Source organism: Sinohyriopsis cumingii, chromosome 3 (genome assembly GCF_028554795.1).
Source record: "Sinohyriopsis cumingii isolate HCF-2022 chromosome 3, ASM2855479v2, whole genome shotgun sequence".
Lineage (NCBI taxonomy): Eukaryota > Metazoa > Mollusca > Bivalvia > Unionida > Unionidae > Sinohyriopsis > Sinohyriopsis cumingii.
This window is the reverse complement of record NC_142963.1, coordinates 14867735-14895656: the sequence shown is the minus strand read 5'-3', so window position 1 is coordinate 14895656 and position 27922 is coordinate 14867735. Positions and strand designations below refer to the sequence as shown.

At 35.0% G+C, this 27922-nt stretch overlaps 1 protein-coding gene across 1 annotated transcript in view; it reads left to right on the top strand.

The window, feature by feature from the left end:
* The window catches only part of LOC149802478 (uncharacterized), an 84916-nt gene that overhangs the window by 33816 nt on the left and 23178 nt on the right, over positions 1-27922 (top strand). Inside the window, exons 12-16 of the mRNA XM_089951520.1 lie at positions 18633-18803; positions 19251-19411; positions 21264-21594; positions 23575-23965; positions 26328-26467. Coding sequence (XP_089807646.1) covers positions 18633-18803; positions 19251-19411; positions 21264-21594; positions 23575-23965; positions 26328-26467 — 1194 coding nt within the window. The remainder of the gene's footprint in view (positions 1-18632; positions 18804-19250; positions 19412-21263; positions 21595-23574; positions 23966-26327; positions 26468-27922) is intronic.

Here is a 27922-nt window from a genome sequence, read left to right as displayed (position 1 = left end):
GTTAACGACGTATCTCGCCTCGAAGTATTAATCGGAGGAAAGCGAGCCGGAAATAACTCTCACGAAATAATCAACGAAGCATCAGATATTTGTCAGCGATTATTCCGTGGTGGCGTGATTGATTCTCATGTTTATAAAGAACTTGTTGATGAGCTTATCGATTAAAACAACATAATTGAAATAATATGATTATTCACAAACATCAACGCAGACCCAATCAGGTCCGCGTAGTTAATTCTCGATTACCAGTATATAAATACGTTCACGGCAATGGACTCGGTGATATCATTGGAAGTCTTGTCACGCGAGTAGCACCTAAAATTGGTCCAGTGATCAAACAACTAGGATTAAAAGCAATAGGAAAGATTGGTGAGACTGCTGTTTCTGGTATTGGCAATTTAGCTAGTAAAGGATTCAACGCTGTCAAAAGTAAAATATTAAATTTAATACGTAAAAAAAAACCAGTCAGATTACCTATCACTAGAGAGATGCCGCCAGAAATTAGCAAAACCATAAATGAAGCAGCAAATAAGAAAATAAATGATCTGGCGCAGGAAGTTGCTAAGACGAATATAGCACATGAAATTGCAAACACAAATCTAGCTCATGAGATTGCAAACACAAATCTGGCGCATGAGATTGCAAACACAAATCTTGGAAATACAAGTTTTGTTTCAGGAGATGGTCTTCGTTTTAGACGATATCATTAGTAATAATGTTTTCACAAGTGTCAAATGAAGTGTTTGACATGGACGAGCCTGTGGGTAGAGACACATCAGTGCGAGATTTTCAGTATTTCTCGTACGAGGTAGTTGAACCAAATACACCTAACCGCAAGGAAATTCAAGTTCACGATACAACAAGATATTTTCTTCCGTCTGAGGCGTATATCGAGGTTGTTGGGATACTTAATAAAACCGATAATACCAACTACGATGCAAATTTTAACGTTGGATTTGTCAATAACGGTATCATGGCATTATTCAAGAGTGCCACTTACATGATTGATGGAAGAGAGATTGAATCAATCACTGACAATGTTGATGTAGCAACAACGATCATAGGCCTAGCAAGATACTCGGATGATTTCACCAGATCGGCTGGTCCTAGCATGATGTTTGCTAAGGATAATTCTAATGAACCTATATTCAAACCGTTTGTTGTTAGACGACCGAATAATAACGCCGGCAATGCTGTTGCTGATGTTGAAAATATGATAATTAATCAAACTGCAGATTATAATCTTGGATTTGCTACGCGAAAGAAAATGTTAGTTGGAGCCGAGAATAATTTCTCTTGTGCAATTCCATTATCTCACATTTTTGGATTTTGCCGGCATTTCAGGAAAGTTATTTATGGAGCGAAACATACAATTTCCTTTATTCGAGATGCCGCGGGTAATGATAGAGCCATTTGGCGAGAGGCGGGTGCGGCCGGCGATGCTGGTAAGGTAACATTAACTAAAATTACTTTGTGGATGCCAGCAGTAACACCATCAATTCGCGAAGAAGAAAAATTATTATCATTCATGAATCAAGGAGGAAAATCCATCATGTCCTGGCTAACAACAACAACCGACTCCTCCGATGTTAATATGAACGGAATATATACTTGGCGAATTGCGTCACAGCAAGGTGTTTCAGCGCCCAGGCATATCTTCATTGTTCTTCAAAATGCAAATAGATACGATCAAACTCACAGTCACATGATATTTGATCAATTCGGGGCAACAAACGTATCATTGAGAATAAATGGCCAACAGGAGCCATCCGAGGAAATAGCTATCAATTTTGATAATTACTCCACGGCACGCGCATATCATCGATTACTAAGTTTCATGGGACGCGATCAAAATATTGATACGGGATTGCAAATATCACAGTTAGATTTTAATACTCTCTATCCCATCTATTACTTTTCCCTGGAACATCTTGATTTGGTAAAGCAGTCGGTTGTCGATATTCATTTCAAAGCAAGAATTAACACTGGAGGACCGGCAAGAGCCATCGCGGTTATTCTTAGTGATAGAACAATGATCCTAGAAGGCATCAGTGGTAGAATGAGAGTCATCGACGCGCCCGTAGAAAATATGTGATAAATTCTAAATTTAGATAAAGTGATTATTAATATGCCATACGAACACGTCAGCGTAACACTGACCCCGGGTCAGATAAAAAAACTTCAAGCAGCAACAACAGCGCGAAGAGGTTTAAAATTAATCTTGAAAAATAATCAGATTCACGGTGGACCTAACAAACTATCACTGACACGAGGTCAACACGGACGATTTACCAAAGCCAGATCAGCGAATTCTGGTGTTCATGTAACTCTCTCCATTGGCGCAGTGAAAGACATGATCAAGGTAGGTGGCTTCCTTCCTTTCCTATTGCCTTTATTAGCTCCGTTGATAACGGGCGCGTTATCAGCAACGGCTGGATTCGGAGTTAAAAAATTATTGGATAAAGTTACCGGAGGAAGATACGGCAAAAAAAAATACCATCGCGGATCCGGCCTGAGACTAGGACGACCTCCAATGTACGGATCCGGCCTAAGATCATCACGCCATCATCGAATTTAGATTTAATCAATGAAGCAAAGAAAAAGAAAATAAGATTTTTCAGAGGAGTATTCATGCGAGATCAATTACCGGACAAACCAAATTCTACCGAGACAGGAATAATAAATCTCGATAAAAATTCTGGTCCTGGCACTCACTGGGTTGCGTACGCGATTAATCCTCGCGAAATCATTTACTTTGATTCGTATGGACTAGCACCACCAAACGAATTTTTCAAGTATATCTCTTCGTTGAAACTTCCAGTTTGGTATTCAACACTTCCAACGCAAACATCAACCGATCCACCAATATGCGGTCCAGAATCAATTAACGTTCTTGATGCAATTTCAAAATCATCCCGCCCTTATCACAAAATTTTATTTGAATATACCGTAGATAAATATCATGGTTGACATTTATGGTAGATCTCTCTTTAGAAAGAAAGAAGAAACAGATGAAGAAAAAAAAATCGATACATCAAATTTTGCAACCAAGAAAGACATTAACAATCTTCTATCGTTGGCAGAGATAAATCCTGGTGAAATTGCTGTTTTTCAAAATACCGAAGGTCGATTACAAACTAGCAATGTCAAAGTAACTGATATGATTAGCCGAGATGAATATAACGAACGCATCAAGCAATTTACTCAGTTATCAGATTCAGTAACAAAATCTATCACTGACGTTACTAATATTATCACAAGTTTACCATCAAAGGCAAATATCGCAGATGTAGAAAAATCTGATAAAGAACTATCAGCGACATTATTGTTAAAGTTGGATAAGGCAGTCTACAATGAAGATCAGGAAAAACTTACAAAGCAACTAACTAAACTAACTAACGATCTTAAAAAACTCGATGAAACCTTAAAACAACTTAGCAAGAAAGTTGATGATAATATAAAGAAAACAACTGATACTTCATTCGTCGCAGATCAATTAACAAAGAAAAAAGTTGATCAGGAATTGCACGATGACCTCATTGATAAAGTAGGAAAGATCAACGAAGATATTACTAATATTATCGCTGACGTTTCTGAAATAAAAACCACAATGGATAAGAAAGGCGATAAAGTGTTATACGACGATCTTAGCAAGACAACAAAGAAAATTAGCGATGATATTGCAAAAATCAATAAACACATCGAATCGTTACGTGGAAGTGATGATTACGATGATCTTGTTGAAAAAACAAAATCCATCAACGATGATATTGCCAAGATAAATAAAGATATCGAGGCGGTGCGTTCACTAACATTCCAAAAAGCTGATAAAACATCACACGACGATCTTAGTGATAAAACAAAGAAAATTAGTGCTGATATTGAAACGATGCGTGTGTTAATGAATCAGAAAGACGAGAAAACAAAATCTATCAATGATGATATTGATCAAATCAGCAAAGATATTGAAACAGTCCGTGGATTAGTGCACCAAAAAATTGATAAAACATCACACGATGATCTCGGTGAAAAACTAACAAGAACAACCAGGGACGTTACTAACATTCTTGCCGATGTTACAAAGATAAATACTGCAATAAGTGAAAAAGTTGATAAATCATCACACGACGAGAAAACAAAATCCATTAATGATAATATCAATCAAATCAACAAGGACATTGAAACGGTTCGTGGATTAACTCATCAAAAAGTCGATAAATCATCACACGATTATCTTAGTGAAAAACTAACAAAAACAACCATGGACGTTACTGGTATTCTCGCAGATATTAACACAGTACGTGAACAGAAAATCGATAAATCATTATATGATGAGAAAACAAAATCCATCAGTGATGATATTACTAAAGTTAGTAAGGACATTGAAGCAGTTCGTGGATTAACGCAGCAGAAAGTCGATAAATTATTATATGATGAGAAAACAAAATCCATCAGTGATGATATTATTAAAGTTAGTAAGGACATTGAAGCAGTTCGTGGATTAACACAACAGAAAGTCGATAAATCATCACACAATGATCTTGGTGAAAAACTAACAAGAACAACCAGGGATGTTACTAACATTCTTGCTGATATTAACGCAGTTCGTGGATTAGCAAATCAAAAAGTTGATAAATCATTGCACGACGAGAAAACAAAGAAGATTGATGAGGATATTAACGCAGTTCGTGGATTAGCAAATCAAAAAGTTGATAAATCATTGCACGACGAGAAAACAAAGAAGATTGATGAGGACATTGAAGTAGTTCGTGGATTAGCAAATCAAAAAGTTGATAAATCATTACACGACGAAAAAACAAAGAAGATTGATGAGGATATTACTAAGATTAGTAAGGACATTGAAGTAGTTCGTGGATTAGCAAATCAAAAAGTTGATAAATCATTACACGACGAGAAAACAAAGAAGATTGATGAGGATATTAACGCAGTTCGTGTATTAGCAAATCAAAAAGTTGATAAATCATTACACGACGAAAAAACAAAGAAAATCAGTGATGATATTACTAAAGTTAGTAAGGACATTGAATCAGTTCGTGGATTAACACAACAAAAAGTCGATAAATCAGCACACAATGATCTTGGTGAAAAACTAACAAGAACAACCAGGGATGTTACTAACATTCTCGCCGATATTAACGCAGTTCGTGGATTAGCGATTCAAAAAATTGATAAATCATTGCACGACGAGAAAATAAAATCCATCAATGATGATATTGAAGCGGTACGTGAATTAGCAAATCAAAAAGTCGATAAATCAGCACACGACGAGAAAACAAAGAAAATAAACGAAGATATTACTAAGATTAGCAGCGACGTTGAAACAGTTCGTGGATTAGCAAATCAAAAAGTCGATAAATCAGCACACGACGATCTTGGTGAAAAACTAACAAGAACAACCAGGGACGTTAATAACATTCTCGCCGATGTTACAAATATAAATACCGCAATGCTTCAGAAAGTTGATAAATCATCACACGACGAGAAAACAAAGAAAATCGATGAGGATATTAACGCAGTTCGTGAGCAGAAAGTCGATAAATCATCACACGATGACCTCCACAAGAAAATCATTGAAGATAATACTAAGATCATTGAAGATATCAACGCAGTACGCCAAATCGCAATTAAGAAAGTTGATAAAACAATACACGATAACCTCCAAAAGAAACAAAAGAAAATCAACGATGATATTCTCGCAGATGTTACCAAGATAAATACCGCAATGGGTGAAAAAGTCGATAAAACATCACACGATGATCTCAGCGAGAAAACACAAGAAATCAACACAAAAATTGAAAAATTGTCCCGTATTGTCATCTCACCGGATGTGGAAAATGTAGAAAAACTTGGTTGTTATATATCATTTGTGGTACAAGCGATAAACAAGATATGGAGACCCGAATCAAATATTACGAGTTGGATTGCACCAATTACTGGCGTATATCGAGTATATTTCATATCCAAAATAAAATTCACGGTAACAACTGAATTTCACAAAATTAATACATTTCATGAGTATTATCCTGGAATTTTTATTATTTCCATGGAGGAAAATACTCGGGAGGTATTTACATTAGAACCACCAGATAGAACCATCACAGGAGAAATCAAATATCTTGCAATTTATGAGTTTTTATCCGGATGGGATAATATTCCGTACAAAACTAAATAATATAGTAATTATTATTGTAGATTAAATAAATGACAGCATCAGATTATCGATATAATCTTGCGCGATCATGGCAAGATTCGCTAAAAAAACAAATAGACGAATATCAAATAAAAATAAAGAAATACCAGCGCAGATTAGTTATTATTGATGTTGTTGTTTATACCGCATCAGCAATAATCGCCGGCGCGGGTATTGTTTTATCCGTAGTAACAACAATCGCGCCGATCGTAGCAACAATAATAATTTCATCAACAACAACGATAGCTGGCGTTCTCAATATTATTGCAAGAAAAATATCTTCATGCACCAGCGAGAAACTATTATCGTACAAAAATAAACTAACTAAAATTAACGACGCATATTCGAAGTTATCATCGCTGATTTCCGAAAGTCTCAACGATGGAGTTATATCCGATATAGAATTTTATTCGATGATCAGCATCTACTCTGAGATTGAACAAATAAATATTAATAATGTCCGAGTTAGTCCAGATAGTGACAAACACAACACCGCCGACAACAACGTTAATATCACTAAGCTCAACTAATCCAGAATTTAGTATTAGTTTTCCAACTCCAATTAGCGTCAAGGAAATGGCATTGATACAATTGCGTGTTTATAATAGCTGGCCTAATATCAGATCAAAATCATTCGGTAAATTATTATCAAACAATTCACTTGTTGTTGCTGATAAGAAACACGCCGATGGAACTCCTAGTTGGTTTGTCGTTAGTATACCAACCGGCAGCTATGAGATTGAACAGATAAATAGCGAGTTCAACACTAGAATATCGAATATTACTGGCGATGCTCATCCAGGAATAAAGATATCAGCACATGAACCAACGTTATCATCAATCATTGAAGTATCGTCGCCGTATATGGTAGATATTTACCGTTCATCTATTAGGACAGTATTAGGCTGGCCTGATATTCCGCCTGGCAGAATAACAACACCAGAACCAAAGAAATCCGACTTTATCAGCAATGAAAAAAACTTCCACGGACTTGACTTGGACTATATTGATCAGTATGAACAAACTAAGGCGAGTCTTGATTTTTCATCAGGATCAGTTTATATGCTAGATTTGTTCGAGGATAGTATTACAATATTATTTGTTAAAATTATCAACGAATACGAAATACAAAAGAAACTGTTAGAACATTATTTCCAAGATTGCGTATTTAACGTACAAGCTTCATGCAACGAAATTATAATTACAACAGAGCGGATAAATAAATTAGCTGCTGATATGGAACTTATTAACGAACTAGCAACGGGCTATATACAAAACAGCGCCGTCTTTGGTATGGGTTTTATTATTAACGCGTTTATGCAACGACATAATCTAACCGAGAGGACGTTGCCAAATTATAAATTTCCCGGCTACAATGTTGATGAGATGAGAAAATTTGTCGCTGATACAGTCGATAGGTTATTTCCTAAATTACACGACGCGTGGGTTAAGAAGAAATCACAAGCAGAATCAGTCTTGATGCATGATAATGATGGAATTGGACAAGGAAGACACATTTCTCCTGGGATAGTTAATATAACCGAAGTGATTGCTGTTTATCTTCACGCTGATGTTGTAGAAGGTAGCTATAATGTTGATCCTGCAATATCAAGAGCGGAGCAGGGATTTGTATTATACACATTCTCTCCTAACGTCTCTCCTGGTTACTTGATAATAAAGGAGCCGGTTAATCCGTTTTACCTACGCTGTCATAATCGATTATTATCAAGAATAAATTTCAAACTAACAAATCAAGATGGAAATTTACTTGATATTCGCGGAGAAACGCTGAGTATTAGTTTGTTGGTAAAATCGTAAGCGAAAGTTTTTGATTTTTAAATCTGTATCCCAGGGAAAAACAAACGAAAAAAATAAATAAAATCCAGGGAAATTTTCACAAAATAAAAAAAAAGATATTTTTTCTGAATTTTATTTATTTTTTTAATTTTGGCGGGGGTATTTACCCTTCAAATCGAGTAATTTATATAATTTCGTGAATCCGCTGGGGTAAATACCCCTCAAATCGAGTAATTTATATAATTTCGTGAATCCGCTGGGGTATTTACCCCTCAAAATTAATAAATTTGTGTAATTTCAGTAAATAAATTATTTTGGTAAATAATAAAAAAAAATTAATAAAAATCAGAAAAATTAAGAAAGTTTCGTAATTTTATGTTTTTTGTTGAGTATTTACCCCTCAAATCGAGTAATTTATATAATTTCGTGAATCCGCTGGGGTATTTACCCCTCAAATCGAAGTAATTTATATAATTTCGTGAATCCGTTAGGTAAATACCCCCGCCAAAATTAAAAAAATAAATAAAATCCAGGGAAATTTAAATCTTTTTTTTTATTTTGTAAAATTTCAAAGATTGGAAAATTCTCTTGTTTTTTCATCAACAAGTTTTTTCAGTTGTCTGACACGAGAACTTGTGATTTTCCTTGATTCATATGCGTCGGATAAAATTAATCTAGCTTTTTCTACTAGCGTTGATAATTTAACAAAATCCTCGATGTGATCATCACTGACCGTTGCAAGTGATTGGTACATCGCAATTTGAATTTTCTTTATTAATTTATATTCTGACGGCAGGGTATATTTATATTCGAGTCTCCCTAGAATAATTGTTTCGAATTCTGATCTGATTTTATTCACATCAAGGTCCGATGGGAGATCTATTTTTCTTTTCAAACTATTAATCTCTCCCATAATATCGTTTATTATTTCTTCGTCCATTATACTAATTTTGTAGTATTTAATTATTCTTCATCATCATCAAATATTATTGGAACATAGAAGAATCTGATCCACTCACCGAGATTGTAGGAAAATGTTCTGTGGTTTATTCCCTCCGCTACTCGCCATATCGATACTGGAGTAATTTCATAAAATTTCGCAGCAGCATATATCGACTCAAATGCAATTTCTTCATTTGTTTCTTGATTTACCGACTTAACTGACTTGGCATCTTTCGGATGTTTTCCAGTGTTACCCGAGGAACAATTTTCACTCTGAGTCACAGTTCGAAGATTAGTTAATTCATTATTAAGTTTATTTCCATCGATATGATCTATAACCAAATTGTCTCTGATGAGTCCATGGAAACATTCGAACACAAATCTGTGAACGAAGTAATTTGTTTTTCTTCGCCTATTATTTTTGCTGATTGTGAATTTGAGATATCCATTCATATTAATATTACCAACAAGATTCTTCGTTCTGATGTGTCTCACATTTCCATCCTTGGATGCTTCATAATCATCAATGGTAGGATGTGATCTATATTCACTCATAGGAATCGTTGATTTCATTTCCATATATAATATTTTATACTTCTAAATCATAATTTGCTTTGAAACGATTAATATAATCTTCTTCACAAGAAATTACTGAGGAAGATTTCTTTTCATAATATCTCCGTAGCTCACGATATTTCTTTCCACCACAAGAAAAACATAATCGAGTCTTTCCTCGAATGCCAACTTGACAAACTAAACACCGTTGCGGTCCTTTGTTGCCTCGTCGAACTTCGTATATATGAGCGCCGCAATATTCACCTCTGCAAGATTTATCACATGATTTTGTTGATCCAACTATTATCCATGAACATTGATTCATTATAATTTAAACATTTGTCTAAAATATAATAATGGATTTATTTGATCTTGATGAGGCAGAATATATAATTCCTGAAGTAGATCGTGCAAAGAAGGAATTTTTTGATGATGGAGCGATTCATACTTGGTCGACGTGGAAAACTAACTTTATTGATGCTACGATGAATCTAGAGCGAGCAAAGAAGATAATCGAGCATATAAAATCTGAACACAAAGATGAGCGATTTATATTTGGAATAAAATTTATTGCACAAATGCCGGATGATACTTGGATTATTCGTGATAAACGAGATCCGGTACGCGGCAGTAAGAAAAACGTCGTTCTTGATAAAAATTCAAAACCAGGATTGTTATTGGGAATTGATGGTCCTTATTACGCTAGAGCGTATCCATCTAGTGCTGTAGTTTATGGAATTTATCGGTTGAATAATAATCCTGATGCGAAAAATTTACCAGCGATGAAAGAATCACCGATGATAAATTGCGTTGCTGAGCGCGTCATCGAGCACATGAAAAATGCTCGTCGCGGATCTGGTCTGACCCAATTGAGATTGGATAAAATTAATTCATGGGCAAAGACAGTTGCTGATGGCGCATCGATTGATGATGTTGCTGCGCTGAGCAAGAAACTTAAATTTCCTATTACGGTTAAAACGCTATCGGGTGAAATATTATATTCTTCACCATATAGTTCTCGAGGAACACCAATCGAAATCGTTGATCATAATTCACATGCGTGGTCGCAGTCAGTGATGATATTCCCGAAGGATCGTGTTGTTAAATTCTATCCCGCGGAATTTTCCACGGATGGCGCTGATGCAATGTTCCGATATATCAAATTATTAGCCGCATCTGATCCAATATCGGTTTGGTTATTCTCAAGCGAAGAAAGATATGATCAATTTATCTTGCCACGCGGAGATATTTACCGTAATGAAATACTGCATGAAGCGATGAAAAATATCGCGGAGAAGTATTCATCAAATCCAAATCAGTTGCTGACAAATTGTTTTACTGTTCCGTCTGTTGCCGCTCACGCTGCGAGAGAGAGAAATTCGTGGAAACCCACGAAGAATGAATTTCTTAATGATATTCAACTTAGCTGTATCGAATATGGTCACGGAGGATTGTGGAATACCAAATATTATTTCGAAGATATGATTTCAGTTGATATGAGCGCGTGCTATCCTGGAAGTTTCCTTGGATATGGTGATTGTGCGGATTACTTTGCTAAATTCGGCCATCCTACCAACGAGATGACAAGAGTGGCAATTAACGGACCATTACCCGATTTTGTTATGACAGGATTCGCTCATGTTACTTCGTTCGAACTTGCTGAGAATTTGCATAGGATTTGCTATATTTGGTTTGGTCGGCATTTATCTCAACGAAGATGGGTCCCTACGGTATTGTTGAGATATATGTTGGATTCGTCGATGTTAATATCATTGACGGTAAGTGAAGCAATTATATCGTATAGGAAACAAACTGAAGTGTGGTTACCCACGGACTGTGAAAACGCGAAAGATATTGGAAGAAAAATAATTGGTAAATTTACTCAAGGAGGATCAGTTGATCATAAACATCGCCATGCTAGATTATTCATCAATGACGCTGAAATGGATTTTATTATTGCCGATACGGTGTCAAGAGGAATATTTTGCAACAGAGAAAATATTATTATTGATGGAGAAAAATTAGGTACCGTGATTACTTATCTCGATGGAGAATCAGCGCAGTATACTCATCTAAGATCATCGATGCTCGCTTATGTGAGTATTAATTTATTGTCGATGATAAATAAATTTGCCGATATCGCGGTAAGAGTTGCAACGGATTCATTTTATATCGATAAGAAATATCAGTGTAGGTTGGAAAATTTAATCACTAATGATTCATGGGGAACTTGGAGAATAAAGAATGAGGATATTCTAGATTATTGTGAAGACGCTGATGTAGAAGATTGCGATAAGTTTCATAAAGACCAATGTGATGAAGTATCAGCAGCATCATCTGCGTTTGATCCGATTTCACGAAACAAATTCGTTTATCTGAATGGTCCTGGCGGTAGTGGTAAAACCACACGAGCGATAAACTTATTTTCAAACTCTGATATGATAGTGTTAACTCCAACTCACAGGTTAGCAAGAGAAATAAAGCAGCGTGGCGTTAGTTCTTGCACGTATCACAGTTATTTCAAGTACAGTGGTGGATTATGGGATCCGGCTCGAATGGGAAACAAATATATCAACAAGATTATAGTATTTGATGAAATTTGCACAGTAAATTTAGTTATACTAAAATCATTCCTAAGTTGGTTGGAAGAAAAAAATACTGCAGTGATAATGTGCGGCGATCACGGCCAACCTGATCCTATTGATGGTGAATCTCCTCATAGATGGCTTAGAAATTTTGTGGATTATTATGAAGAGATTGATGCTGATTATAGATCTAATGATATTTTACTGACCGAGTTTAAAAAAATGATTCGGTTGCAACCTAATAAATTTCAATGTGATGTGATGAGAAAAATAATTGATGAGACTCCGATGGATAATTTTCTAACTTTGTGGCGTCCAGATCATTTGATTGTTGCTAGTAGGAAAATTATTCGCGATGCTATTCAGGAAATACTATTCAAACTTCACTGCGAGAAATTTCCAACGTTGCAGGTTCCGTTGTGCTATAGGCCTGCTGATACCAGAAAACAAAATATTAATGTTACTTTGCCATACGGAGAAGAAAAAATATTAGTTTTGAATGATATTATTTTCGTTGATATTAATCTTGTCAATGATGCGATAAATGCTGAAAGATCTCCATGGAAACTTGGATATGCAGCAACGATACACTCATCGCAGGGATTAACAGTAGATGGCCAAGTTTGGATTGTTGATGATAGAATTTCCTGGTCAAATTTAGTTTATCTAGCCGTGTCTCGAGTAAGAAAATTATCTCAGTTAGGTAGAATTAGATTTCACATTAACGAAGATGGCGGTAATTGAGTATCCTTTGGAATTACTTGTAGTTCCTCTTTGGTAAATCCTCGTTGTGGTGCTAGTGAATCTAGAAAATAAATTGCTGGCCTTCCTGATGATCTTGTTACGGCCGATATTTTATGCGTTGTAACACTCCAGTTTGGATCGGTTGCTCTTTTTCTGCCACCCTCGGCTTCTCCTTCTTTATACAAATATCTAACCGTGACACTACCTAACACCGGCGAAATTATTGAACTTCGCTTTAGTGGTATATTTGGTTTTGTAATTGCAATTGCGGGTTTCATTGATATTGTTCGTGTTACTTCGTTATTTAGTGCGTTAATCACGTGAGGTAATCTTGTTACCCAATCGTGAGATCGTTTATCTTGGATAAATTCGCGCGCGTACTGATATCCGAATAATCGTTCTGCAAGAGTTTTATTGAATCTCTCAACGATAGCTTGATTGTGATGAACACCTACAATACCGCGACGGATTTTAACATTATTCTTTTTCATCAATGAAGTAACCGCGCCAAGAAATTCTCGACCTGGATCAACCTGGAGAAGCTTCGGCCATGTTAATGGAGATCGTGAATAAATTTCGCTAAACGCCTTAGCAATATCTGTTGCTGTTTTATTCGATAACGGTTCCGCTTCTTTGTACCTACTTGCAATATCAACAACCGTCAGAACATATTTGTATATAACTCCGTCAACGGTATCGTAAGGAAGAAACATTAAGTCGGCCTGATGAACTTCGTTAGGTACACTGACAGAGAAACTCGCATATGGTATTTTCTTAGGCGGAGGAAGATAAATTTGCCAAACAGCTTGCTTTGATAACCATGATGCAGCGGTGGAGTGTTTTACTTTTGCGGCCTTGGCAAGTTTGGCAATTGCTGATTTTCCTTTCCAAAATCCTCGCGGAGAATAATATATCTGCTCCATTATAATTTACCAGCACCGAGAACTAATTTACCTTTCATTGCTCCTTTTATCAACCAAGTTGCCAATTTTTCTTTGAATTTTTTATTAGGTACTGCGTCTATTGCGTGAATTAGCTTCACATCAGCGAGATGTCGTTGTTCTAAATCTCCACTGCGATATGCGAGATCGTGATAGTAGCATGCGTTATCAATAGCATTTACTGGTTCTTCACCAGGATTTGGTTGATTATTATTATTAAGTCTTATATCTAGCCTTGTACCAGGTCCGCAATAGTTGTATCCTGGCAAATGTTTCTCTCCTGGATATTTCGCCCAAGGCAATCCTGGCAGATTTTTCATGGAGGCGGTAATGTCTCCTCCGGTTCTTCTATCTTTTTTTTTACGAATCTAAATTTGCTTGTTCCACAAACCGCACATTCGCCTTTGATTGCATTCCTGTTGTTGCGCGTAACGACTTCGATTGGATTTAGCGTAGCAGTTCGAGTGCGACACTTAACACAATATGAATCCATAATATTCTAATAACATGAATGTAATTGATTTTTCAGCCACGAAAAAACGCGAGCAAGTAAAACACACCGAGGCATTACCAAATTCGATAAGAATGATAATCATTGGACCGTCGGGATCTGGAAAAACGCAGTTATTGCTAAATTTGATAATGAGATGGCTAAAATGGGATAAATTGTATTTAGTTGCGCCATCCGTAGATGATCAGCGATGTTATCAAGTACTAAAGGAATTTAGCGATAATACTGAGGATGGCACAATAGAATTTATAACGGATATCAATGAAACTCCATCAGTGGAAAATTTAGACGGTGATGCTAATAATCTTGTTGTTTTTGATGATGTGATGCTGGATAAGCAAACTAATCCGGCTAGGATATTCTCGCGTGGCCGACACAAGAACACCGATGTGATTTACGTGACGCAGCGATATACGCAAATTCCGAAGGTTATTAGAGATAATTGTAATATTTTATCGGTATTTAATGGCGTTGATACTCACACGCTGAGGAATATCCATCAAACTTGGTGCAATGGCGACATGGATATAAATAAGTTCAAAAATTTCTTTAGTCACGCTCAGGCGACACCGCACGGATTTGTCACGATTAATCTTCATGATCCTCGTAGTAGATATCGAATCGGTCTTGATCAGATTTACTCATAAAATTGCAACCCAAATTCAATTACAGCAAATAAATTTTACAATACCCCCCCCAAAAAAGCTGCCATTTTTTTTGTGTCCAAAAATGCAAATTTGGGGGGAATTTTGCGGATTATTTCGCGTAGGAGGGTTTATTTTTGAATTCTGAGGCTTCTACGGAGAAATGTTCGGTAGGAGGCTTAAAATTATCTGAGCCACCTGGTCTGTACGACTTCCCTGCTGCTGGTTCTATCATAAGACCAAATGTATAAAGTTTTAATCGAATTCCAGTGGTATTTCAAATAAATTCCGATATTAAATGTGATGATGTGTCTGTAATCTCTAATGTGCTAACATGCCAATGGTCCGGAGTGTGGCGATGTGCTAAGAGTATTTTGATGTGTCACAATAATATGATCCAAAAATGTTTTTGTCTGAATTATCTGTAATTCAAAATTAATGTTCCATTTCAAGAATATTATTGATAAGCACTTTGTATTTCCCGTGATTAATAATTTGAATAAATAAATCCACCCCAATTAAAAAGAGAACACCACAAAAATAAGACTGATTCTACTTCAAGGTGTTAAGACAAGAATGAATAAATTTTAGGTAAACAAAATAATATAGACCTCTATTTGACCTAGTCGCAATTACCATTATCTGCAAATACCCTGGCACTTAATGGAATTTTCCATTCGAGAAGAATCTGAGGTCAGAATCAAGACTATAGCTTTCAACTTAAATTCAGGTAAACATGCTTACGTTAATAATGATGCGGTCAAGTACTAAACATAAATGTATGTAACATAATATCATCAAGAAAAGCCACCAAGTAATACAAATTAAATATACATAACACAATATTGCCAGTGCGTTTTTATGGTTAGCGTTCTTTACTCCACGACCGTTTTTCTTGTACGCTAAATAGCCAGTGTGTGTTTTAATTACTTTTGTATACTCCGCGACCGTGATTCTTGTACGCTAACTGGCCAGTGTGTGTTTTAATTACTTTTATATACTCCACGACCGTGATTCTTGCACGCAAAATATATCTTTCTGAAACCTGATTATATATGGATAGCGTTGTTTACCTATTTCAAAAATATGTATGTTAGCGAAGTATTAAAAAATTGCCACACATATTTTCCTGCTTATTTCCAATTAATATATTGAGACAATTACTGCTTATATTCGGACCAACATTTCAACAATGCCATTTCAACTTGAAATTCGCTTTTTTTAATTGCACTGTCGCATGTAATCTAAATAAACTATTTCATTATTTAAATATGGTACTCTAAAATGCACCTGCGTGTGGCCTGACATATTTGTTATAAGACAGACCTGTTCATTTCGTTTTTTGTTCAATCTCCGCCTTATGTTTTTTTAAAATGTCTACCATCAAAGCAGGTCCATTAAAAGGATAGTGGCGTACATATTTTCCAGACGCACAGTCAGCACGTGTATTTACTGAACAAGACCTACTTAATTTATGAGGTTTCTCGGAATTCTCAATAAATGATTCTTCCTAACTTACCGATGTGGCCTAAAAATTAAGAATTGTGATTAAACCCTGATAGGGATAAAGTTTTCCAGTTAAATTCAGACTAAATTCAATGGGCAACTAAATTCAGACTAAATGAAACCCTCTCCCTTTTATATAAGCGGCGCTTTTCCTTATCGGTGAGTGTTATAGGGTTCATTCCTAAAAAAATAAAGGTCAACAACCAGCGATGGGCGATTTTACATAATATCATGAAGAAAAATGAAACAAAAATGATAGTAGGCATCTAATTTATTAGATTTTGATTATTGTTTGAATGGAATGTGGTTAAGTCAACACGCACCTCTTAATTTGGCCGATTTTCACCATACACGAAAAGTGGTCTTGTACTTTACTAATATTTACTAGAATATTGTAATTGGTCATTTTATATTAGCGATCACAATGGCCACCATAGATTGGTTGTTATATATTAGCAATTGTAAAGACCACCATAGATTGGTCATTGTATCTTATCTCTAAAAACACCATATGATTGGTCATTATATATTGGTAATCACAAACATTACTATAGGTTAGTCATTGTTTATAAGCGAACAATATGACCTCTATAGATTGGTTATTATGTAATAGCAATCACAAAGACCAATATAGATTAATTGTATATTAGCAATCATAATGGCCGCCATAGAGTGGTCATTATATATTCGCTTTGGCAAAGACCACCATAGGGTAGTTCATATATACTGGTAATCACAAAGACCACCATCAGGTCGAACACAATGACCACCATATATTGGTCTTTATGTATTAACAATCACAAGACTACCGCAGATTGGCTATTGTATGCTAGCAACCACAAGGACCACCATAGATTGGTCATTATGTATTAGCAATCACTATGACCATAATCTATTGGCCATTATATAATTAGCAATCATAAAGACCACCTTAGATTGGTAATTATGCATTAGCGATCACTACGACCATAATATATACGTCATTAAATATTAGAAATCAGAAAGAACACTATTGATTGGTCTTTGCATATTAGCTATCAATAGAGCGCCCCTGAGTGGCCATTATATATTAACAATCACAAAGACCACTATAGCTGCGTCATCAAATATTAGCAATCACAAAGACCACTATAGCTGCGTCATCAAATATTAGCAATCACAAAGACCACTATAGCTGCGTCATCAAATATTAGCAATCACAAAGACCACTATAGCTGCGTCATCAAATATTAGCAATCACAAAGACCACCATAGATTGGTCATTATATACTAGATATCGCAATGACCAACATCGATTTATTATTGTTTATTAGCGATCACAAAGACCACCATATATTGTAATCTAATGATTTGAATTGTCAGCAAACAGTATTTCAGTTGTAATAAATTGGTCACATTATGCCTGTAAATACAGTTATAATATATTTGTCACATTATGCCTGTAAATACAGTTATAATATATTTGTCACATTATGCCTGTAAATACAGATATAATATATTTGTCACATTATGTCCATAAATACGGTTGTGATTTATGTACGTTTCTAAAGAACGTTATTTAGAAGAGTTATTTATACAAGTTATTTAGAAACGTAGGTTGGAAGAGTTATTTAGGTAAGTTATTTAGAAACATTATTTACGTTATTTAGAATTGTTATTTAGATTGCTTATTTGCCACTGAGTTGTTGTTGAAAATTGTAAAATTGCATTCATTGCAATGAAAATTAAGAGAAATTCCAGTTGCATTATCCAAAGAGAAAAATATTATTGCAATTCTAAATTCTAATGATTAATCAGTCTCTAATTTATTGAAGAAAGATTCCAAACAGAACTCGCTTTCTTATCATGGTTAAAGTATGTAGACTCAGGTTTTCCTATAATGGAAACTAGCTTCAGGCGATGATGGTCCATATATGGGGTTCCTTTATTTGAAACTCTCTTCAGAAAGAAAACGATAGAATCGGGTGTTTATTTAGATATCTTGTAAAACTTCTATTATCAAATGTTTGAGTGGGATAACTATGTTAGATTATTTTTGTCGTATTTACTCATTTTCGTAATAATTGTGATTCTTTGCAAGGTTATCGGGTCGAAATCTAGTTGTATTTTTTTCTGGCACAACGACCCATACAATTTATTTGCAATTTAATAAATCAAAAATTTTGTTTTTATTAAATATGTATTCTCAACTTGAAGTGGGGTGCAAGCCTTTTGGAGGATAATCTGCCCACGGACAACTATCATTACCAGGTCACTGTGCAGACAGGTGTACGGAAGAATGCGGGCACTGAGTCCAATATTAGCTTCATCATCTCTGGAGAGCAGATGGATACTGGAGTCAGGAGACTATTTGATGGAAAGAGAAAGGTATTATTTAATTAATTTGATTTGATTAAAAGATTCAAAATGTTTGCTCTAAAACTAATTATTTTCATAATGTTTTCCTCAATTTTTTTTTCCTCTAGTGGTTTTATTTTGCAAGAAAAGCTCATAAGTTTATTACAATATTATTTATTAAATGATGGGGGAAATATTTTCAACCCTTCATTTTCATAATATTCTAATACCATGCCAACAAAATATTTTTAAAAAATGGTCGAAGACAAATACTGTGCTTGTCAAACCATGTGTAATTGCTCATAGTAATTTCTATTTTCAAGCGGTAGAATCGTTGGCCAATCCCGTAACAGATCTCTTGGGAAGCAAACGTGGGTTCTTTAGTTCCATCTTAGAAACGTTTGGATGCAATGTATCGTCATGGAATTGTCTTAAATATATATATTTTTTTAAATGTTGACATTTGTTTTTTTTTAGAGATTTGAGACTGGTTCCATCATGAACTTTATTATGAGTACAGAACGGTGTCTTGGGCCCCTAAGTTTCCTTAGGATATGGCACGATAACACCGGCAACGGAAAATTACGCTCATGGTATCTGGATCAGATACAAGTCACAGATTTACAGACTGGAGAGAGGTACAGTAGTAGCACTTCATTACATAGCTTTGGCATTCTTTCCAGGACTTTTGAGATTAAAATTAGTGGTAGAATCAACATAATAGTGGTAATTACCGGAATGGACGTGGTATAATTGCTATAATTAATCTTTAAGTTGCTGAGTTAATTTTTAAGTTACTCGCACACCCTTTACGGTGCTCAGTTTGATTAATTTAACCCGAGAAAACAATGTAGCATATATTAAAGAATTCAAGGAGATTTCATCTGCAAATCTGCACATGTATCTAAAAAAGCAAACATTAAAACCGAAAACTAGTTTTATATTTTTATTTATCAAGCAGAATACATCCCTAATGACACAAATCAAGTACAAACACAGCTGATTTAAATGCAAATACTTTTGTCTTTCTTGTGTGTTCGTGTGAGAATTTATACTAAAATTTATTTTGTGTTAGGATAATAATAATAATAATAATAATAATAATGAGGACTTTGTATAGCGCCTAATCTTTAGAAGCTCTAAGCGCTTTACAACATTAGACAACACCTGTAAGATAAAAAAAATATAATATGATTACAAAAACAAACACCATGAAATTAGAAAGCATTAAAAAAAAACATGCTGAGAATATTTAAGGTAGGAAACATTATTAGGTCTTTAAGTTTGTTCTTGCAGTCGAAATAAGTGAGTTTTAAGAGCCCCCTTGAATGTGATCACTGTGTCTTTGTGTCTAAGTTCAGTGGGCAATTCATTCCACGTTGCTGGGCCCTGGTATACAAAAGAACGCTGTCCATATGACTTTGTTTTCATAGTGGGAATAATGAGTATACGATTGTCAGAAGATTGTTTTCAGCAACATTCTTCATGTTAAGGATACATTGTGGATGGTGTGGCAATAATGCACGAGCTTTGCACCGCTGCGCTTCTGTGTTCAATTTTCGATTCCGGTATGTGTATGTATTTTTCTATTCACGGTATATGGATTGTTTCAGTTCCCCCGTTTTTTCCACTTCAGTGGGAACTGCAGGTGTTAAGAACAGTTCTATCAGTTATTGTGATGTAGTTGAAGTAAACTAAGATATAGACTTGCTAGTATGCTACACACGAATGCAAACAACATTGATCGGTCTTAATATAGGACGAATACAAACCGCATCGATCGGCCTTAATATAGGTATGATACAAACCGCATTGATCGGCCTTAGTATAGGTATGATACAAACCGCATCGATCGGCCTTAATATAGGACTAATAGAAACCGCATGGATCGGCCTTTTTTTTAGGACTGATACAAACAACATTGATCGGTCTTAATATAGGATTAATAGAAACCGCATTGATCCGCCTTAATATAGGATTAATACAAACCGCATTGATCCGCCTAAATATAGGATTAATAGAAACCGCATGGATCCGCCTTAATAGTGGACTAATACAAAGTGAACATTTAAAAGGAACGTACAAGTATTGAGCACATTCTATACAGATATTCATTCGGAACACACTATACTTTTGGGATAGAACGTTTAGGATTATTTGGGATTAAATGTTCAAAAATTTAAGCTCCTTTTAAATTTTCACATTATATTATAGGGAAATAAATTACTTCTTGAATTTTACTATGCTGTATGGTTTTGCGTTATCTATGTAATTAATATAAAAACATCATTCACATAATAAGCTAAAATTTTTAATTAAAATTCTTCCAGAATTAATCAAACAAAGTAATTTTAAAAACGAAAACAATATATATTCAATTAACACATACAAATGATTTATTTGAATACAGATGATGCCACAAAACCAAACAGAACTAACCTCATCACTCATCATGGAAGATTAGATGTTATTTATTTTTGGCAATTTTAGATACTTTTTCATTGCTGATCGCTGGCTGGCAGTGGAAGAGGATGACGGAATGGTTGACAGAATAGTTCCTGTGGCAGGCATCGAAGATCTCGTCGCATTTAAACAGCTCTTCTCGTCGTCCGTCCGTAAAAAGTTGACCAACGATCACCTGTGGTTCTCCGTATTCTCTCGCCCAACACGTAGCTCGTTCACTAGGGTGCAGCGCATCTCCTGTTGCGTTTCTCTGTTATACCTGACAATGATAACCAACGCGATGTTCTTCAAAAGCGAGGATAACATAAAGAACGTGCAGGCCATAAAGTTTGGTCCCTTCTCCTTCACGGTTCAACAAGTACGTACTAATGCAAGATATAATACTCATTTTAATACATACGTTGATGTTGTTGGCGGATTTTTTCAATGGCATTTGCTGCTGTTGATGATAGCATTGTCAACGACAAGGACGTTGATTGTGATAATAATGTGGCAGTTAGTTGTATACATACAGTATTAATGAAGCTAATAGTCGAACCTTTACTTTACTTTCCCATCTTTTTAAAAGCACGATACGATTTAAATAAAATTTCTTTAAAATCTTACTTTATTGGACATCCGAACAATATGTTTGAGTCTCCTCTGCCTGTTTCTGCGACAAAAACCTTACCGTTTTCCTGAGGAAGGCATTTTGAATTTTATTCATGAGGAATACAGAACGAACACACACACACACACACACACACACACACACACACAGACATACATACACACACACAAACACACACACACACACACACACACATATATATATATATATATATATATATATATATATATATATATATATATATATATATATATATATATATATATCTGTGGTGTGTGTGTGTCTGTGTGTGTGTGTGATTGTATATATATATATATATATATATATATATATATATATATATATATATATATATATATATATATATTAAGGTATTGAAAGTTTAATAGATATTGAAAAGTTACTTTTTTAAATTAATTATATATTTCTAAGCTAACATGTTTCGATGAACTGTTATTCAGTTCTTATCTTTTCAGGAATCCGGTTGCTCATAACCTTGTTGTGGAAGATATTTATCCTGTTTGGTTATATTATTTCCATCCTGTTTGGTTATATTATTCCCATCCTGTTTGGTTATATAATTCCCATCCTGTTTGGTTATATTGTTCCCATCCTGTTTGGTTATATTGTTCCCATCCTGTTTGGTTATATTGTTCCCATCCTGTTTGGTTATATTGTTCCCATCCTGTTTGGTTATATTATTCCCATCTTGTTTGGTTATATTATTCCCATCCTGTTTGGTTATATTATTCCCATCCTGTTTGGTTATATTGTTCCCATCCTGTTTGGTTATATTGTTCCCATCCTGTTTGGTTATATTATTCCCATCTTGTTTGGTTATATTATTCCCATCCTGTTTGGTTATATTATTCCCATCCTGTTTGTTTATATTATTCCCACCCTGTTTGGTTATATTATTCCCACCCTGTTTGGTTATATTATTAACACCCTCTTTGGTTATATTATTCCCATCCTGTTTGGCTATATTATTCCCACCCTGTTTGGTTATATTATTCCCACCCTGTTTGGTTATATTATTCCCACCCTGTTTGGTTATATTATTCCCATCATGTTTGGTTATATTATTCCCACCCTGTTTGGTTATATTATTCACACCCTGTTTGGTTATATTATTCCCATCCTGTTTGGTTATATTTTTCCCACCCTGTTTGGTTATATTATTCCCACCCTGTTTGGCTATATTATTCCCACCCTGTTTGGTTATATTATTCCCACCCTGTTTGGTTATATTATTCCCATCCTGTTTGGTTATATTATTCCCACCCTGTTTGGTTATATTATTCCCACCCTGTTTGGTTATATTATTCCCATCCTGCAAAAATCAATCGGCATTTACACATCCTTTTTTTAAAAAAAATAATTTGTTTGACAGAAACAGGCAGAGGTTAAGTGAAGGAGGCGTACATCCGCCTAGAACAGAGATTTGTCCATTACGTTTACTAAAACCTTAAGAAACCCACGTCATTCTATACAATTTCTAACACAACTTTTATCCAATATAATATGGTAAGGTAATGTTTTAAAATTTAAATGCTCAAAATATAGAACGGAAATAGCGTATAGCGTGAGGAAGGAAAATTACATTTGTGTTATATTTCAAACGATTGGCTGAAATGACTTTAAACATTTTTGGGAATGTAGCATTTCTCAAATTATCACAAGGTGAAAATACTAAAATGGTTTCTAAAAATTTGCATTTAATTGCAGCTGTACATAAGTTTCATCAGTACCATAATCGTATTTCCGCCAAGCTTCGTCCTGATCACGCTTTTCCGGAAAAGTAGACGAAGAGAGAACACTGTTTTTCAAAGGCATCAGCGGATGCCGAAGAGAGGAAAATGGAAGAATATTGCGATTGGGTCTCAAGTCTGGGGAAAGGCTCCCCAAAAGAGCAAATTCCAGCAACTAAAGGAAACTGTCGCGGAAATGTTCAACTTCAAACAGCGGGCGAAGTATGGCACGTATGAAGAAGAAAATCTTCCTGGGGAAATTCCACAGGCAACCATTGCGGGAGACCCAAATGCTAAAAAGAAGAAACCTAAGAAAAAGAAAAATACAAAGACTTTGCCGTTTTGGTGTAACTACATTGCATGGGGACGTACGTATTATTTTATCTATTCTTGTCTTACGACATCTTCATATAAAAGCTTGACACAGTACTGTATTAACCCAAGCAATATGATTCTGATACATTGAATAGCGAATTTATTTTTAATTTATTTCACATAGCCTTCGCGTTGTTGCTGTTGTGGGGTTTAACGCCATTTTTGAGCACACGATAGGCTATGCATGGCGGCCAGTATTAATGGTGGAGGAAGAACCCGGAAAACTCCGGGAAGAACCCCCGACCCACGAGAAGCCACTGGCAAGCTTTCTCACGAACCCACGCAGACAGAGGTGAGATGTCGGTAATCGGTAACGGAGAGCGCTTTAGACCACTCGGCCACTCGGGGCCCCCGCCTTCGCATATGAAATTACTTCATAATTTGAAACAAAAATAAGTGAAAATGTGATTTCCTATTGCGTTTCAAAAATGATTGTCCTTAGAGTACTTCCACCATATTATTGTATTATACACATTTGATTGCATATTTTTAAACATGGACCGCTCCGGTGGCCTTGTGATTAGAACGTCTGCCTCAGATGCGGGAGGTCGGGCGTTCGAACCCCGGCCGAGTCATACCAAAGTCATAAAAATGGTACTCACAGCTGCCTCGCTTGACACTCACAATTAAGAGGTTAATGCTAAGATTGGTTAGCTTGGTGTCAGGATAATGTGACTTGGTTTGACATCATGCTACATGTCTGCGGCAGAATGCCCCACTCCTAGACAGCAATGTAAATTGTCACAATGCAGATATCGTAGCGATATAACTGAAACATTGTAAAAGCTACGTTACAATCCCAACTCGCTCTCTCTCTCTTTCTCTCTCTCTCTCTCTCTCTCTCTCTCTCTCTCTCAAACACACACACACACACACACACACATTATAAAACATGAATTTTGTACATTTTGAGATGGTGTTGTCCCCCGCAAGTTTTTTCTTTCCCAACGAATTTCTTCATCTGTCAGAAAAGTATTTAGCTTCTAATTTTGATTGTTATAATCAAACTGATAATTTGTATGACATTTTAGAGAAAGCTAGTATTATGTATCGCACAATTGTTGTAGTTTACTGACTAAATAGTGTTACAACTCTATGGTCTTAAACTAAGTAACAGAAGAGAGTGAAAATGAACAAGTTTTGTAACATTCACAAAATAATTTATTTCTCTAAATTGCAAAGTGAAAATTTAAAAAGAATTTAAAGTATTGTGAATTAAATCTCAAATAATCCTACAATTTCTATCACAAGTCCATATGCATGAAGTTCCAATTGAATTCCAGTGGTATTCCAAATAAGTTCCATATTGAATGTGTTGATGTGCCTATAGCCTCGAATATGTTAATGTTCCAGTGGTCTGGTATGTGATGATGTGCTAACAGTCTTTTAATGTATCTCAATAATAGAATCCAAATGTTCATGTGTTAATTTACTATAATTCCAGATTAATGTTCCATTCCAAGAATATTATTGGGCACTATATAATTTCTGTGAATAATAATTTGAATAAATAAATTCACCTAAGTGAAAAAGTGAACTTAATAATAAAACTGATCCTGCTTCAAGATATTAAGGAAATAATGAGTAATTTTTTCCAGTAAACAACATTATATAAAAACACTAAGGCACAATAACAGAACCAGGACGAGGGTCAAAGTTCATTTATAGAACATTCTAAGTTGTCAACAAGATAAGGTATATTATTTAATTTTATTAAAGAAAGTGGCTAACATTAGGTCCACCAGGTTTTTCGTGAGTGAATACCAATGTCCTAGTCTCAAATTAAAATAAACGTGTTTACCTCGATTGATACTTATCCTAATGTTTAATCTATACTCAAAGTGAAATACTAGCTATGTATTATGTTGTTTACAACATAATTGTCCCTGGTTAGGTACACAGTAAGCTTGTTTTGGAAAAGTGAAAAAGTCTAGTGAAAATACAGGTTTACGTAACATACAATCAGTAAGAAAATCCAACAAATAATACCAATTAAATATACATAACAATATTAATTTCAAGGCTTATCTATAGTCCTTAATTAACATGAATCGAACACACGCTGTGTTTGCTACGTGTGTAAACATGCTGCCGTTACATTATGAATGTTTCTGCTTTAATGTGTAGTAATCCTTTTTGAGTCATGTTTCCTTTCGTATTTTTCTTTCTTTACCATGCATAACAGTATCTAATTGTAGACTCTCTCCCTTCCCCTCCCTGACTTGTTATATTGATTCCCCATTCTGTATCGTCAATTAAATGTAATCCTATTAAAATGCATTCCAGTCGAGTAAAGATTTACCCAGAATAGGCATTTATAATGAATAGATTAATGGACGATGTTGTCTGTTGCAGTCTGTTTCCTCTCAATCACTGTGCCGGCATTTTTCACAATTCTCTACAGCATGGAATGGGGAACAGAAAAGGCCAACCAATGGCTGACAACTTTCTTACTCTCCTTCTTCCAGTCAGTCATTGTGGTGCAACCAATCAAGGTATAATGAATTTGCAGTGCTGCCTTTCTCTCCTATGTGTGTGTGTGTGTGTGTGTGAGTAATGATTTTGCAAAACTGCCTTTCTTCTCTGTGTATGTGGGGTTTTGTGTGTGTACGTGTGTTTGTTTTTGTGTGTATATGTGTGTGTGTAATGATTTTGCTAAACTGCCTCTCTTTATCTCCTCTGTATATGTGTGTTTTTGTGTGTGTTTGTTTTTGTGTGTATATGTGTGTGTATAATGATTTAGCAAAACTGCCCTTTTCTTTCTTGTAAGTGTGTGTGTGTGTGTATGTGTGTGTGTGTGTGTGTGTGTGTGTGTGTGTGTGTGTCAACTGTTAACAAGACAACAATTTTCGCAGACATTTTGAGATCAGTACTTGCACTGATTTAGTCTACTGAAAACAAGGTGTGATTCAGCTGGTTCTCAAAAGATCACTTTTACTTTATTTATAATTATTACATACAAATGCAACATTTTCCAAATAAAGCAGCGTGACAATAAGTAAGATGGTACATACTAATAAGTTAGAATGTATATGCCTATATGTAAGATGGTACATACTAATAAGTTAGAATGTATATGCCTATATGTAAGATGGTACATACTAATAAGTTAGAATGTATATGCCTATATGTAAGATGGTACATACTAATAAGTTAGAATGTATATGCCTATATGTAAGATGGTACATGACAGTAAGATCGTATGTGCCAATAAGAAAGATGGTACATGCCAATGCGTAAGATAGTACATGCAAATAAATAAGATGGTACGTACTGTTAAGTATGAATTTACATACTTATAAGGAAGATGGTACATGCAAATAAAAGGTAAAATGGTATATGTCAATAAATAAGATATTACATGCCAATAAGTAAGATGGTACATGCCAATAAGTAAGATGGTAAGTACCAATAAGTAAAATAGTCTTTGTGCTATGTATATTTAATTTGTATTGTTTTTGGCTTTTCTTGTTGATTAAATGTTATGTAAATTGGTATTTAACTTATAATCATTAAGAAAAAGACAACAAACAATACAAATTAAATATACATCGCACAAAGACTCTCTCTCTCTCTCTCTCTCTCTCTCTCTCTCTCTCTCTCTATATATATATATATATATATATATATATATATATATATATATATATATATATATATATATATATATATATAACAACCTATATCTTATACAATGTTCCGATGATATACATTATAACTTGCATACACATGAGTTGAGTACACATATCGTACAGGTGATTTCGCGAAACGTAAAAGACGTAAATCATGGAGATTCTTTTACGTATACGTAAGTGACTTTAAGCACTTGTAAGCTTTGTAAAACGGACTTTATTCCTCACAATCAAGAACCTGAGAATATTAAGCCAATTAAGCAGAACAAATTAAAGTTTCTCACTTCGCAGGTTGAACAAAACATTCATGCAGGAACA